This window comes from Psammomys obesus, unplaced genomic scaffold (genome assembly GCF_907164565.1).
Source record: "Psammomys obesus unplaced genomic scaffold, mPsaObe1.curated_primary_1811, whole genome shotgun sequence".
Lineage (NCBI taxonomy): Eukaryota > Metazoa > Chordata > Mammalia > Rodentia > Muridae > Psammomys > Psammomys obesus.
Window position 1 is genome coordinate 1857823 of NW_026587759.1, and position 15981 is coordinate 1873803.

At 41.9% G+C, this 15981-nt stretch overlaps 1 protein-coding gene across 1 annotated transcript in view; it reads left to right on the plus strand.

Moving 5' to 3' along the window:
* Positions 1 to 15981, plus strand: part of Mctp1 (multiple C2 and transmembrane domain containing 1) — a 570389-nt gene that overhangs the window by 289932 nt on the left and 264476 nt on the right. Inside the window, exon 3 of the mRNA XM_055604040.1 lies at positions 3291 to 3382. Within this exon, the coding sequence (XP_055460015.1) occupies positions 3291 to 3382 (92 nt within the window). The remainder of the gene's footprint in view (positions 1 to 3290; positions 3383 to 15981) is intronic.

Consider the following 15981-nt stretch of genomic DNA (forward strand, 5'->3'; position numbering starts at 1 on the left):
CCTCCTCCTCCTCCTTCTCCTCCTCCTCCTCCTCCTCCTCTTCTTCATTTATGTACTTTACATTCTCAATACACCCCTCCCTCCTCTCCTCCTTGTCCCACCCTCCCATCATCTTCCCTCTTTCTCCCTTTCCCTTTTTCCCCCCTCCCCTCTTCTCAGAAAAGGGAGCCCCCTCCCTTTGCCAAGCCTCCCTGGCACATCCAGTCACAGCAGGACTAAGCACATCCTCTTCCACTAAGGCCACACAAGGCAGCCAGCTAGAGGCAAGGGACCTAAAAGCAGGCAATAGAGTCCATTGTCAGAGAGAGCCCCTGCTCCACTTGCTAGCGGACCCACAAGAAGATCAAATTGCCCATCAGTTACATACATGTTTCATACACACATACATACATACATACATACATACATACATACATACATGCATGCATGCATGCATACATACATACATACATACATACATACATACATACATACATACATACTGCCTAGGTTTGGTCCATGTATGAGCTTTGGTTGGTGCTGCAGTCTCTGTAAGCCCCTATAAGTCTAGGTTAGTTGACTTTGTTGGGGTTTTTGTGGAGTTCTTGTCCCCTCCAGGTCCGTCTATTCCTCCTCCCCCACTCTTCCACAAGACTCCCCGAGCTCTGCCTAATGTTTGGCTGTGACTCTCAGCATTGGCTCTTTCTATTTGCTGCTGAGTGGAACCTGTCAGAAGCAGTTATGCTAGGCTCCTGTCTGCAAGCATAGCAGAGTATCCTTAATAGTGTCAGGGGCTGGCTCTCTCCTGTGGGTGGCTCTCAGGTTGGGCCAGGCATTGGTTGGACATTCCTCAATCTCTGCTCCATCTTTATTCTGCATTTCTTGGAGGCAGGGTAAATTTTGGGTTGAAGGTTTTGTGGATGGCTTGATGTCCCCCTCCCTCCACTGGAAATCCTGCCTGGCTGTGAGGTGGCCACTCCAGTTTCCATGTCCCCTACTTCTAGGAGTCTCAGCTAGAGCACCCCTATATCCTCCCAGAAGCCTGCTGCAGATCTCCAGCTTGTCCCTGTGATCCCCCCACCCCCATTTTCTTTTTTTCTAAAGCACCATTTTCTATGTGTGCTTGACTGCAGAGCTCATCTGAAAACTATAGTAGCTGTTGGTATTGTTAATAATGTTTTGCTGAGTTAGGCCTCCTATAAACACTTCCAAACATAGATGGTGAGCACATTGTGTGTGGATTTTTTACTGAACTAAACTTAAGAGAATAAGATTCTCTATTCTGCATATAGAAATCACAAGGGGCCAACGGTCTTGAACTATCAATGATTGTCAGTCACTTAAGGATCAACTAGATTAAGGATTTGAAAACAAGTAGGAACCTTCAAAGATTAATAACTAAGAAGCATATCATGGTCATTAGCAAGGGAATGTAAGGTGACGGTCACTGGATTATACATAGCATAGCGGCAGTAGGTTAAAAAAATGCTGATTTGTACCCTTAAATATTTCAAGGAAAGGAGAGATCATGTCATGTATTCTTACCAGAAATAATAATAAAAGCGGGACTGGAGAACACTTTGGAAGTTCAATGGTCTTGAGGGTAATGGTGATGGTTTTGTGGTCTGTTGAGTTTTATACATTATAAATTACATTTTCACATGTAGGGTGTACTTTATATTTTGTTAAGTGGTTAAATGTATTGGCAAATGCTAAAATAAACCTTGAGGTATCTGTGCTTCCCTAGACATTGCCATGAAGCAGAATCCTGATCCTCACAGGGACTTATCCAATGACTGAAAAGCACATGGTCACCAATACTCAAGCTGGAAATGCAGACATACAAATGTAGCTTCCCTAGCACATTAACCGAGACTGTATTCAGATAAGAAATTGAGGAACACGTTTCTTTTTGTAATTATTTTTATTTTTTATATTAATTACAGTTTATTTACTTTGTATCCCAGCTGTAGCCCTCATTCCCTCCCAATCTCACCCTCCCTCATCTCCTCCCTGCCCCTCTCTGAGTCCACTGATGTTCTCCTTCCCTTCCATCTGACCTTAGCTTGTCAGGTCTCACCAGGACTGGCTGCATTGTCCTCCTCTGTGGCCTAGCTGGGTTGTTCCTCCCACGGGGGAGGAGAGCACTGAGTTCATGTCAGATGTCTCCGACATATTCCCCTTACTAGGGTACCCACTTGGATACTAAGCTGCCATGGGCTACATCTGAGCAGGGGTTCTAGGTTATATCCATACATGGTCCTTGATTGGAGAATCAGTCTCAGACAAGACCCCTGTACCCAGATATATTTGGTCCTTGTGGAGCTCCTTTCTTCTCCAGGTCTTACTAACTCCCCCTTTTTCGTATGATTCCCTGCACTCTGCTGAAGGTTTGGTTATGAGACTAAGCATCTGCTTTGATGCACTGCTAGGTAGAGTCTTTCAGAGGCCCTCCGTGGTAGGCTCCTGTCCTGTTCCCACTTTCTGCCTCTTCCAATGTCTGTCCCGTTTGCCTTTCTGAGTGAGGATTGATCATATCCAGGGTCCTCCTCCTTGCTTAGCTTCTTTAGGTGTACAGATTTTAGTATGTTTATCCTGTCTTATAGGTCTAGTATCCACTTATAAGTGAATATATACTGTCTGTGTCATTCTACTTCTGGTATACCTCACTCAGGATGATCTTTTCTAGGTCCCACCATTTGTGTGCAAATTTCATGATTTCCTTGTTTTCAATTGCTGAGCAGTATTCCACTGTGTAAATGTACTACAATTTCTGTATCCATTCCTCCGTTGAGGGACATCTGGGTTGTTTCCAAGTTCTGGCTATTATGAACAAAGCTGCTATGAATATGGTTGAACAAATGTCCGTGTTGTGTACTTGAGCAACTTTGGGGTACATGCCTAGGAGTGGTATAGCTGGATCTTGAGGTAGCGCTATTCCTAATTGTCTGAGAAAGCACCAGATTGATTTCCAAAGTGGTTGTACAAGTTTACATTCCCACCAGCAGTGGAGGAGGGTTCCCCTTTCTCCACAACTTTTTCAGCATGTGTTGCCACTTGAGTTTTTGATCTTAGCCATTCTGATGGGTGTAAGGTGAAATCTAAGGGGCGTTTTGATTTGCATCTCCCTGATGGCTAAGGACATTGAGCATTTCTTTAAGTGTTTCTCTGCCATTCTATGAGGAATATGTTTCGTAAATGAACTTAGAGAATCAGCAAGCATCAGTCAAGCAAAGGAGCTAGGAAGGAGCAGGCCTTGAAGAACAGAAGCTGTCAGGCGTTCACCTGTAATTCTTGCATGGGGGCTGAAGGTGGGGACTATCAGAAGAGCAACAGCAACGCTGATAGCGGGATAGTAATAACTTGTAGTAATAAGGCAGCTGGAGTACGATTAGCGGCCAAGGTGATGCAGAAGCGGTGTTCCTACAGGCCGTTTCACAGATTTCCATGCAGGTTTGCTACGATATGAATATCCTCTACCTTCAAAATTCAGCTGTTAACAGCTGACCCTGGTAAGTAGGAAAGCAGAGTGGAAAGACAGATGCTATGATGAGGGGAGCACTCATGGGTAGTATTAGAACGCTTCCAGAGAAAGCACAGGAGATGCCTTCACCCTCCACGTGTGTCTATACAGGTGTAGAGCAGAGAGTAGACCTCCAGACCGTGGACACTGGTGACGAGATTTGTGTACTCTTTAGAACTGTATGAGATCACTTTCTATGTTCATAAACCATGTAGTTTAAGAGTGTTGTTGCAGCCACATGAAGAGAATTGAAAGCTATTGAGACATGTTAATCAAAATCTGGAAGATCAAGTTCATAGTTTTAAAGGTCGGTCTGGACTGTTCTATAGACAAGTAATGAAGAAACAGCATCGCAGTAGGTATGGGAAGCTCAGTTAGGAGGCGACTGTAGGAGAAGCCTTCATGACTATTTAACCAGAGAGCGACAAGAAGAGGTAAGATCATGGCCTCATTTCAAAAAAAAAAAAAAATTAATCAGGCTTAGCAGTGTTCTGCCTGGAGCCAGAAGTGGAGACACTGAACGTGGAGCTAGATGATGAAGTGGATATTTGAGAATGGTTTTCAATTCTACACTAGAAAAATTACCAGAATGTAGAGACATTGAGTAAGGTGGAAAAGCCCAAAGGAGAGCTTGTATTATTGGAAGAGAGGATTAAGAGCTAAGTTTGGGACATTGAGCATTGGCCTCACTATTTGCAATGCAGGCAAAGGTGGCCAAAGAAAGCAGGAAAAGAGGGTCCAACTCTAAATTTGATAGCTACCATCACATGTGTGAGGTCTGAAGCCATGGGGTGGATGACGGAGGGTGCAAGGAAGTATGAAGTTCCTGAGGTGAATACTCTCTGAAGTGTGGTCTAGAGAATACTGGGAAGAGTGACTGGAGAGATGGGGAGAACGGGAGAGGGTGAGACCGCCCTGAAGGCAGGGGGGGTGAGCATGCAGGATTCTGTAAACAGGTTATCAGAGGTACAATGTAGCAAAAGCATTTTTAGGAAAACCACCCAGACAGAAGCTTCAAGGGAAGCTTTGTAGAACGAAAGGGAGCTGAAAGTTGAGAGTATATGAAGACCATTAGAAGTCCTTCATATGTCAACACGAGTAGTTCCTGTGATGCTTAGAATGAAGGGTTTCAATTTTGGGGAAGGCTGGGAGGTCCAGAGAAGATGACAGGACAAGCTGAGCCCATGAGCAACTGAGAGGTTGTAGGTCTCTTGAGTGCATATGAAGTGGATGCATTGGCTTAGTGTAAGGTCTGTAGGCTGCATACTGCTCTGAGAGTGTCTCCGTACAGCTGATGCCACCACAGAAGAATCTGGGAAGATGCAGTGCTTCCCCTATCCCTTCACTACATACTTGAAGAACAGAAGTTTGGATGTTAAAATTTGTGCTGCTTTGCACTAGGGACAAAGGACAGAATATAGGTACAAAATATGAAGCTATGATGAGAACTTCAAGTCTCTAAAGAAAGAAATTGAAGAACTTATCAGAAGATGGAAAGACATTCCATGCTCATGGATCAGTAGGATTAACACAGTAAAAATGGCAATTTTACCAAAAGCCATACACAGATTCAATGAATTCCCCATCAAAATACCAACAAAGCTCTTTACAGACCTTGAAAGAACAATTCTCAACCTCATGTGGAAAAACAAACAAACAAACAAACAAAACAGAATTGCCAAAACAATCCTGCACAATAAAAAAAACTTCTGGAGGTATCTCCATTCCTGATTTCAAGCTATACGAAAGAGCAATAGTAATAAAAACTTCATGGCATTGGCATAGAAATGGGATGGTTTATCAATAGAATTAAATCAAAGACACAGAAATAAACCCACACTGCTATGCGTACCTGATTTTGACAAAGGAGCCAAAATCATACAATGGAAAAAGAGAAAGTATCTTCAACAAACGGTGCTGGTCTAACCGGATGTCTACATATAGAAAAATGCAAATGGATCCATATTTAGCACCTTGCACAAAAGTAAAGTCCAAGTGGATCAAAGACCACTTTGATCCATCAGATACACTAAACACCAGATACACTAAATCTATTAGAAGAAAAAGTGGGGAAGAGCCTGTAACTCATTGGCACAGGAGACAATTTCCTGAACAGAACACCAACAGCACATGCTCTAAGATCAACAATTAATAAATGAAACCTCTTGAAACTGAAAAGCTTCTATGAGGCAAAGGACATTGTCAATAGAACGAAAAGAAAATCTACAGATTGGGATAAGATCATAACCAATCCTATATCTGACAAAATATATAATGAATTTAAGAAATCAAAAAAACCAATGAACAAAATAACCCAATTTAAAAATGAGGCACAGAACTAGAGAATTCTCAACAGAGGAATATCAAATGGTGGAGAAGCACTTGAAATGCTCAACTTTCTTAGTCATTAAGAAATGCAAATCAAAACGACACTGAGATTCCATCTCACACTGATCAGAATAGCTAACATCAAAAACTCAAGGGACAGCACATGCTGGCAAGGTTGTGGAGAAAGGAGAACACTTCTCCATTGCTGGTGGGAGTGTAAACTTGTATAGCCACTTTGGGAATCAATCTGGCGCTTTCTCAGAAATGGCTTTACTTTAAGACGCAGCTCTACCATTCCTGGGTATATACCCAAAAGATGCTCCACCACAGAACAAGGACACTTGCTCAACTATGTTCATAGCAACTTTATTCATATCAGCCAGAATCTGAAAACAACCCAGATGTCCCTCGGTGGAAGAATGGATAAAGAAACCGTAGCACATTTACACAATAGAATACTACTCAGCTATTAAAAACAAAGAAATCATGAAATGTGCAGGAAAATGGATAGAACTAAAACAGATCATCCTGAGTGAGATAACACAGACTCCGAAAGACACACATGGTATGTACTCACTTATAAGGGTGTTGTTGATTATTAATATTTATCATTGACTTATCTTCTAGCTAAGCAGCTGTTATTCCTAACCCATCTATATACATAAATCACCAAACAGAGACTAGGATTTATTTAATTAACCTAGAGCACAATGCTGGGCAATAGTTACTCCATCCTAAACCTCCAAGCCCTCATAGTTTCCTGCCATTCAGATTTCACCCGTTATACTTGCTTTTAGTCAGATCTTAGGTCCAGTTCATCTCTCCTTGTTGTTTGAAGTCCTTTCCTGCAGATCTCCGCTCTTCTACTCCTTTCACTGGCTTCCTTCCCCTCCCCTCCAGACCAGGATGTCCCACCCTATTCTCCCCATTGGGCAGCACTGGCTGGGTGTTTTATTGACAATTACAGAGAACAAATGGTGGCATGTTTACAAAAACTTGATGCTTAGAATAAGCATCACAATGTGATGGCCGGATTGAAAACAAATAGTGGGGTAGAGAAACCAGCATTTTAATGAACAAGGGTAAATTGTATACATTCCAAAAGAACATTATACCAACATAAGGGGATTTTAGCCATATAGTACAGGATAAGCATACTACAAGGCATAGACCCAAAGAAGATAAATAAAAAAGAGGATCCAACGGAGGATACATAAATCTCACTTGGAAGGGAAATACAATAGACAGACATAGTGGATGACATGAGAAAACAAGGTAGGAGATGGAGTATAGAGAGCCAAGTGGGTAGCGATCAGATGTGGGGAGAAGGAAGGTGAGAGGACAGAGGCCTGTAGAGAAAAAGAAGCGGAGGGTGGGACATCTCTGTGACAAGCTGGAGTCCTAAGTCAGGCTAGACCCCTGGGAGGATATGAAGGGGACTCCATCAGAGACTCCTAGTAGCAGAGGCCATAGAGACTGAAGAGGACACCTTCTCACTAGAATAGCCTCCTGGCAGAGGGAGAGAAACTCTAACCCACTCACAAAAACTTCAACCCCAAATTTACCCTGCCTACAAGATGTACAGGAGTAAAGATAGAGCAGATAGAGCAGAGATTGAGGGAATGCCCTATCAATGCCTGGCCCAACCAAAGACCCACCCTATGGGAGAGTGCCAACCCTGACACTATGGATGATGCTCTCCTAAGCTTGACAAGAGTCTGACAGACAAGACTCTGAGATGTTGTATGCAGCAGTGCCTCAAAGCAGAAGCTGAGACGCACAGCCAAACATTGGGTGATGCTTAGGGAGTCTTGTGGAAAAGTGGGAGGAAAGACAAAAGGACCTGGAGGTGACAGGAACTCCACAAGAAGACAAACAGAGCCAACTAACCAGGGCCCAGAGGGGCTTGCTGAGACTGAAGCACCAACCAAGGACCATAAATGGACTGGACCTAGGCCCCTACAAAGATATAACAGACAGCTTAGATATAACAGACAGCTATAAAAGATATAACAGACAGCTTAGGCTTCATGTGGGTCCTCTAGTAAGGGAAGTGGGGACTGCATTGGACAAGGACTCACTTGCCAGCTTTTGGATCACTTCCCCTGGTGGGACTGCCTTATCAGGCCACAGGGGAAGAGGACATGCTCAGTCCTGAGGCAGCTTGATGAGCTGGGGTGGATGGGAAAGGGAGCTCCCCTTTTCTGAGGAAGAGGCAAGGAGGGAAGGAGAACAGAGGGAGGGTGGGACTGGGAGTAGAGGAAGAAGGGAGCTACAACTAGGATGTGAAGCACTTGCTATGTGAAGACCGAGGACCCACAGACCCACACACCTGTAATCCTAGTGTCCCCAAGGTGAAGTGGCAGATGGGACAGGAGAATCCTGGGATGCTGTAGGCCATCTATCCTGGCAAACACATCATCAAACAATGAAAAGACCCTGTCACCAGCAAAGTAGAAAGCAAAGACCAACACCCAGAGTTGTCCTCTGACCTGCACACAACCTGCCTTGGCACATACATTCCCACATACACATGAATGCATACATACAAGTTCCTACATAAACATCACGTACACACAAACACACATCATACGTACTCACACAAGCATATATACACCATGCACATATAAAATAAATACCTTAAAATACCTATTTACCTGCTTAATGATTTACAATAGAAGTTGAACTGACATTAGTTTTGTTGGAGACACACCTTAGTCAGTGTAGCTCAAGGACAGGTAGATGTTTCTGACTTCTGGGCATCTGAGTCTTCCCGGGAGTCAGAGACCTCCTGGAGCAGAGGGAAGATGGTCCACTGTGCCAGCTCTGAGTCCTGTAGTTCAGAATCTCTGAGTTCAGAGTTAAGTCAGACCATGCCCCAGGTGGCTTGGTACTGAGCAACCCAAAGCGCCACCACACATGGCACTGTGGGACGCAGCCTGGGGGGGGGGGGCAGCTCATGCCGGCTGGGGCACTGGGGAGCAGGGAAAGCTGGCTGGGGGCTGTGCTATTCAGGCTAACAATACTGTGACCGCTTTCTGCTCAGTGAAACGTTCTCATTTAATTGGCTGTGTTTGTCTGATGACTAGTGGATTTTAAATTTTATTTTATCGTGGTGTATGAGAGTTATGTATGTGCAGTGCATGCATGCATGGTATCTAGAGAAGCCAGAAGAAAATCTTGGATCCTCTGAAACCAGAATTGCAGACGACGTGACCCACCATACGGATGCAGGGAATTGAACCAGTGCTCTTAACGGCTGAGGCATTTTTCCAGTTCCTAGTTATTTTGTTTTAATTTATTCATTTACTTGTCTGACTTTTAGGGGACTTTTCCCCTTGTAAATTACCTATTTAAAAATCTTAGCTAATTTCCTGTAGGAGTCCCTGTCTTTTTATTATTGCTAATAATAATTAAAAACATTCCTATGCATTCAAGACATTAATCTCTCTCCTCTTTCAGGCAGTGCAAGTATTTCCAATGTAGCATCCTTTGGTTAACTTTGCCACAATATCCTCAGTTAGATGAATTTAACTATAAACAAACCCCTCTCACACAAATACCTATATCTCTGTCATGCACACACAGCATTGTTTTTCACTTTTAACACTTTTGCTTATGCTCTGGGGCATGGTTGAGGTAATGAGTATGTGGACTTTTTTAACATGAACTCATATAACTTTAACAGAAGCATACACAGCTACATTCACAAATATGTACATATAGAAAGAGACATGTAGGTACACAGGGCACTAAACAATACTCTCTTGTTCTGTTGATGTGGAGGCTTGGAAGCAAGAGTAATCCAATTACATGTGCTGTGTCTGGTGGCTGTATTTCGACTTCCAAAACTGCCCTTTGAAGCATGTTGTGAATCTATGGATTACTGATTATAGCGAAATAAAGTGTCTTTTTTTTTTTTTTTTTTTTGTCTTTATCCTTCCTGTACTGACTGGAACTGATTACTAACATCTCCAAAGAAAAGAGAAAATGTTATTTAAAAAAAATGGTATCAGAGTGTGATGGTTTGAATGAGAATGGACTCTAGGTTCACATTTGAATGCTTGATCGCTAGTTAGTGGAACTTTTGGGGAAGGATCAGGAGGCGTGGCATTGTTGGAGGAGGTATGGTCTTGTTAGAGAATATGTATCACTAGGGTTGGCTTTGAGGTTTCAAGAATCCATGCTAGGCCAGTTCTTCCTTCCCTCTATCTCCAATGTTTGAATCAGAACGTAAACTCTTAGCTACTGACTCACTGGCATGCCTGCCTGCCTATCTGCCTATCATGGAGATCATGGATTCACTTTCTGAAACCATAAGGGAACCTCCAATTAAATGCTTTCTTTCTATAAATTGCCATTTATCTATCTATCTATCTATCTATCTATCTATCTATCTATCTATTTATTTATTATAATTTATTCACCTCTGCAGCCCCCTCCCTCATTGCCTCCCAGTCCCACCCACTCTCCCTCTTCTATGCCCTTTCCCTAGTCCCCTGATAGGGGAGAATCTCCTCCCCTTCTATCTGATGCTAGCCTATCAGGTCTCTTCAAGGCTGGCTGCATTATCTTCCTCTGTGTCCTGGCAAGGCTGCACCCCACAGGAGGAGGTAATCAAAGAGCCAGCCACTGAGGTCATGTCAGAGACAGCCCTGTACCCCTTGCTAGAGAACCTACTTAGAAACTGAGCAGCCTATGGGCTTCCTTTGAGGAGAGTGTATAGGTCCTCTCCATGCATGGTCCTTGATTGGAGTATCGATCTCTGCAGGCCCCCCCTAGGCCTAGTTTTGTTTGTTTGTTTGTTTGTTTGTTTGTTTGTGTTGGTATAATGTTTTCTTTTTAATGTATACATTTTACCCTTGTTCATTCAAATACTGATTTCTCCCCCACCCCACCCCCAACTCTCTGGTTTCAGTATGGATATTGCATTGTGATACTCATTCTAAGCATCCTGTCTCAACTCTTGTGTAAACAGGACAAAAAATAAAGCAACTAGACACAATGTTGAGCAGGGAGGAGCCAGAGGACAGGAAAGAGGGGAAGAGCCAGAAGGCGGGAAATGAGTGGGAGGAGAAGGGGCGAGAGCAGAGCTAGGAGAACAGAGCTGGAGGAGAGATCTTGGAGGACGTGGAGCATGAACCAGACCTAAGATTTCACAAAAAACAAGTATAATGTGGGAAATCTAAATGTTAGGAAACTGAGGGCTTGGAGGTTTAGGAGGGAGTAAATATTGCCCAGCATTGTGTTCTAGGTTAACTAAAAACCCAGTCTCTGTGTGGTGATTTGGTTATACAGCTGTTTAAGATTAACAGCAAGATTTATTAGAAGATAAACCAATAGTAAATATTAATAACTTTCTACAACAGTTTGTTTGTTTGTTTGTTTGTTTGTTTGTTTGTTTGGCTCTGTTGTTCTCCTTATGGAGTTATTGTCCCTCCAGGTATTTCTATCTCCCTTTCCTTCCATAAGGATTATAGCACTCTGCCGAAAGTTGGGCTATGAGTCTCAGTATCTCCTTCAATACCCTAGTGGATAGAGTTTTTCAGAGGTCCTCTGTGGAAGGTTCCTGTCCTGTTCCTTGTCTGCTCCTACCCAATGTCTATCCTGTTTGCCCTTTTGAATGAGAATTAAATATCTACCCTAGGGTCCTTTTTATTGTTTAGCTTTTTTAGGACTATAAACTTTAGTATGTTTATCCTATATTATATGTCTAATATCTGCCTATAAGTGAGTATATACCATATGTTTCTTTCTGCTTCTGGGTTACCTCACTCTGGATGATCTTTTCTAGCTCCCACCATTTGCCTGCAAATTTCATGATTTCCTTGTATTTAATTGCTGAGTAGTATTCCATTGTGTAAATGTACTACACTTTCTGTATCCATTCTTCCATTGAGGGACATCTAGTTTGTTTCCAGATTCTGGCTATTACAAATAAAGCTGCTACAACCATGGTTGAGCAAATGTCCTTATTGTGTACTTGAGCAAATTTTGGGTATAATCCTAGGAGTGGTATAGCTGGATCTTGAGGAAGCACTATTCCTAATTGTCTGAGAAAGTGCCAGATTGATTTCCAAAGTGGTTGTACAAGGTTACGTTCCCACCAGCAATGGAGGAGGGTTCCCCTTTCTCCACAACCTCTCCAGCATGCATCATCATTTGTGTTTTTGATCTTAGTCAATCTGATGGGTTTGAGGTGAAATCTCAGGGCAGTTTTGATTTGCATTTCCCAAATGACCAAGGATGTTGAGCATTTCTTTAAGTGTTTCTCTGCCATTTGATATTCCTCTGTCGAGAAATCTCTGTTTACTTCTTTTCCCCATTTTTTAATTGGATTACTTGGTTTGTTGGTGTTTAATTTCTTCAATTCTATCAGATGTAGAGCTGCTGAAGATCTTTTCCCAGTCTGTAGACTGTCATTTTGTTCTGATGACAGTGTCCTTTGCTTTACAGAAGCTTTTCAGTTTAATGAGGTCCCATTTAATAATTGTTGATCTTAGAGCCTGTGTTGTTGGTATTCTGTTCAGGAAGTTGTCTCCTGTGCCAGTGAGGTCAAGGCACATCCCCACTTTTTTTTTTTTCTAACAGATTTAGTGTGTCTGGTTTTATGTTGAGGTCTTTGATCCACTTGGACTTTAACTTTGCGCAGGTGATAAATATGGGTCTATTTGCATTTTTCTACATGTAGACATTCAGTTAGATAAGCACCATTTGTTGAAGATGCTGTCTTTTTTCCATTGTATGGTTTTGGCTTCTTTATAAAAAATCAGGTGTCCATAGGTGTGTGGGTTTATTTCTAGGTCCTCTGTTCGGTTCCAATGATCCACCAGTCTGTTTCTAAGCCAGTACAATGCAGTTTTTATTACTACTGTTCTGTAGTGCAGCTTGAGATCTGAGATGGAGATACCTCTAGAATATCTTTTATTGAACAGGATTGTTTTAGCTATTCTGGGTTCTTTGCTGTTGCTGTTGTTTTTCCATATGAAATTGAGAGTTTTCTTTCAAGTATGTGGATTTTAGTAGGCCTTCAAATACATACTACTGCACCTGTGCCTCTGTTGGACCTCAGTAAATAGTTAGGAGGAATCATATTACTAATAACTATTTTAACTTTTAACATTTTGTTACAGTGACTTCCCTAAAGAATGTATTTTAAGCTGGGCATGGTGGCACATGCCTTTAATCCCAGCACTCAGTCAGACAGATCACTGTAAGTTCAAGGCCAGCCTGGTCTACAAGGCAAGTCCAGGACAGCCAAGGTTACACAGAGAAGCCCTGTCTTGAAAAACAAATTTTTTAAAAGTATTTTAATGTCATACCCTATACTAGTCAATATTCACGTTCATAAATGATTTTACTCCTATAGGAAAATCAAACTGTCAAAATGAAATGAAGTTTTATTTTAGATTCATTATATATAGATACACAAAAGCTAATGAAACTATTTGGGGGTCAAATGCAGGACTTTTGGAAGGTTTTCATGTAGTTCAGGCTCCCTTTGACTTGCTATAGACACAGGGTGCTTTGAACTGAACTTCCTGCTTCTATGTCCCAAGTATTAGGATTACATATGTGTGCTGCTATACAAGCTTAGAGAGAGCCCCGAGTGCTGAAATAAGGAAGTACAAGTCAAATGCAGTTCTGTTTGTTTGTTTACTAATGAGATTTTAATACAATAACTGAGCAGTTATTACTCTATTCTTAATTCTCTAAGCTAATTTGGTTTCCTCCCAAAATACATCCCCCAAATACTTGCACCTTGTAACTTTCCTATTCCAGCACTCTCTTTGATGTCACCTAGAACTCCACTGGTAGCTGAATCCTTTACTTCCTTTGCAAACTCTTCCCCCACCCCAGCCCCCTAGCTGGCAGAAAGTCCAACCTTATTCTCTCCCCTGACAAGCCATTGGCTGTAAGGTGCTTTATTGGCATATCAAGAGACAGTTGGGGAGCAATCTTTATACAATGTTGAGGTAGAAGATTTTTAAGAGCAAAAGAGCCAAGTAGCCAGAATCCAAAGGGGTTTACAGACACTGAAGCATCAACCAAGGACCATACATACACTGTACCTAGGCCCCCTACACAGATGTAGCAGATGGGCAGCTCATGTGGGTACCCTAGTAAGGGGACAGAGGCTGTCTCTAACATGGCCTCTGTTCCCTGTTTTCTGATCACTCTGCCTCTGGTGGGGATGTCTCACCAGGCCACAAGGCAGGAGGAGGTGCTCAATTCTGATGTGACTTAATGAGCTGGGGTGGGTGGGTAGGTAGATGGGTGGGTGGATGGACTAGGGGAGGGGTCATAGGGAAGAGGGAGAAAAGGTAGGACTGGGAAGAGAGAAGGGAGGGGATAAAATCAGGAATAAATAAATGAATAAATAATTTTTTTAAAATGATGCTACCCCTAGATTTGAAGTAAATACTTGTTAACTCATAATAATATTGGAACTTCCCTATCTGTGACTTCTAAAAGTTGCTGGTTCAAGAGTTCACATTGTTCAAAACAAGGAATCATAAAAAAGGAACAAGCATGCAACATGGGCTACACAGAAAAACATGAGGGCAGAAGAACAAAAAGCAGTCCTTATATGCAGCCTAAGCATAAGCATGTTGCTTCAATGAGACAGCATTGAGAGTGGGCATGGAGGGGGCCACTAGGAGGCCAGCATTGTAGTCATAATGCTTAGCACTCAGATGATGTGCTACACTTTAGTTTTCTTTAAACCATGTAGTCCATAGAGACCAAGTGAAGCTCTGATTTGGGCCAACCAGGAAGAATTAAGGTGAATATAGGGAAAGGTATTGTGGAGCTTGTTAGACACTTGTTAAGTTCTGCTTGACACTGAGTCTCTGTGAGTCTTTAATAACTGTATCAATGGTTAAGATTGATCATATTGTCAGAGTCATGTGCCAATAAGAAATAATATGTGTAAGTATGTAAAGACCTTTCTCTCCTGTGGGCACCGTAGAATAAAAGAAAAACTAAACACAGCCAATTAGAATTAACTAGCTAATTGCATATAATAAGCAATTGAATTGCCATTTCTGATTGTCTTTAAAACTACACACACATTCACTTTTACACCTTATTTATGGACTTAGGACTCTCCTGATTCAATCACCTCCCAGTGATAAACACTAACTGGGGACAATGCCCTCAACACATGAGTTCTGGGGGACAATTTATAACCAAATCAGGTCATTCTTCCCTGGCCCTGAGGCCTCCATGCCTTCCTGGTAGTCACAGTTGCAAGTTCTGAGGGTGAGACGGTATGGAGCTAAGGATGCTAGGAAGCCCACACTGAGACTCACTTTCCCTGAGGTTTTAGATGAGTGTGAAATGTTGACACCGTGGGAGTCTTCAAAACTAGTTAAATTGCTCAATATCATTGATCCTTCTTTTCATAGCACATTATATGAGACAAAGATAAATGTCAGTCAAGCTCTGATTTATAGATAGACTTAGGCTTACATACTCATCATTCAATCATGCTGATTTTATTCATACTGACATTTATACTCATTGTACACAGTAATAGGCTTCATAAAGACATATTCAATCACGCGCATCATATACTCTGAAAATAGTCACTCTTCATAATTCTTCCTTCTCCACCCTCAGCCCTCCCACAAACCACTTTCTTTACATGGACAGCCTCGTTTCTGCTTCAATGTGGTTTTCAGATAAATGATTTGATGCATTTATATACAACATGGGAGAAAACATGATTTTCATTTTTCTGATTCTGGCTTGCTTCATTTAATCTGATGATCTCCATTTGGACTTGTTTCCTTCAAAGAACAGAACTTTATTATTTTTAAGGTTAAATAATAGTTAATTTTGGATACACACCTCATTATATTTATATATCCTTCTATTTAGAGTCACTGATTGCACACACAGGCTACTGCAAATATTGCTGCAGTAAACATGGATGTACAGGTGTCTCTGTGCTGTGTTAACTTAGAGCCTTTGGGGTATGTGCCCAGGAATTATGCACCTGGGTCCTATGGTAACACTATTTTTAAGATTTTGTTTATTTAATATTTTTCATATTGCGGACTGAGCCTAGGGCCTTAAACATGCTCAATAAGTCTCCCATAGTTCTGCATTAAGGGCTAAATCTCACTCTCTTTTATTTTTTGTTT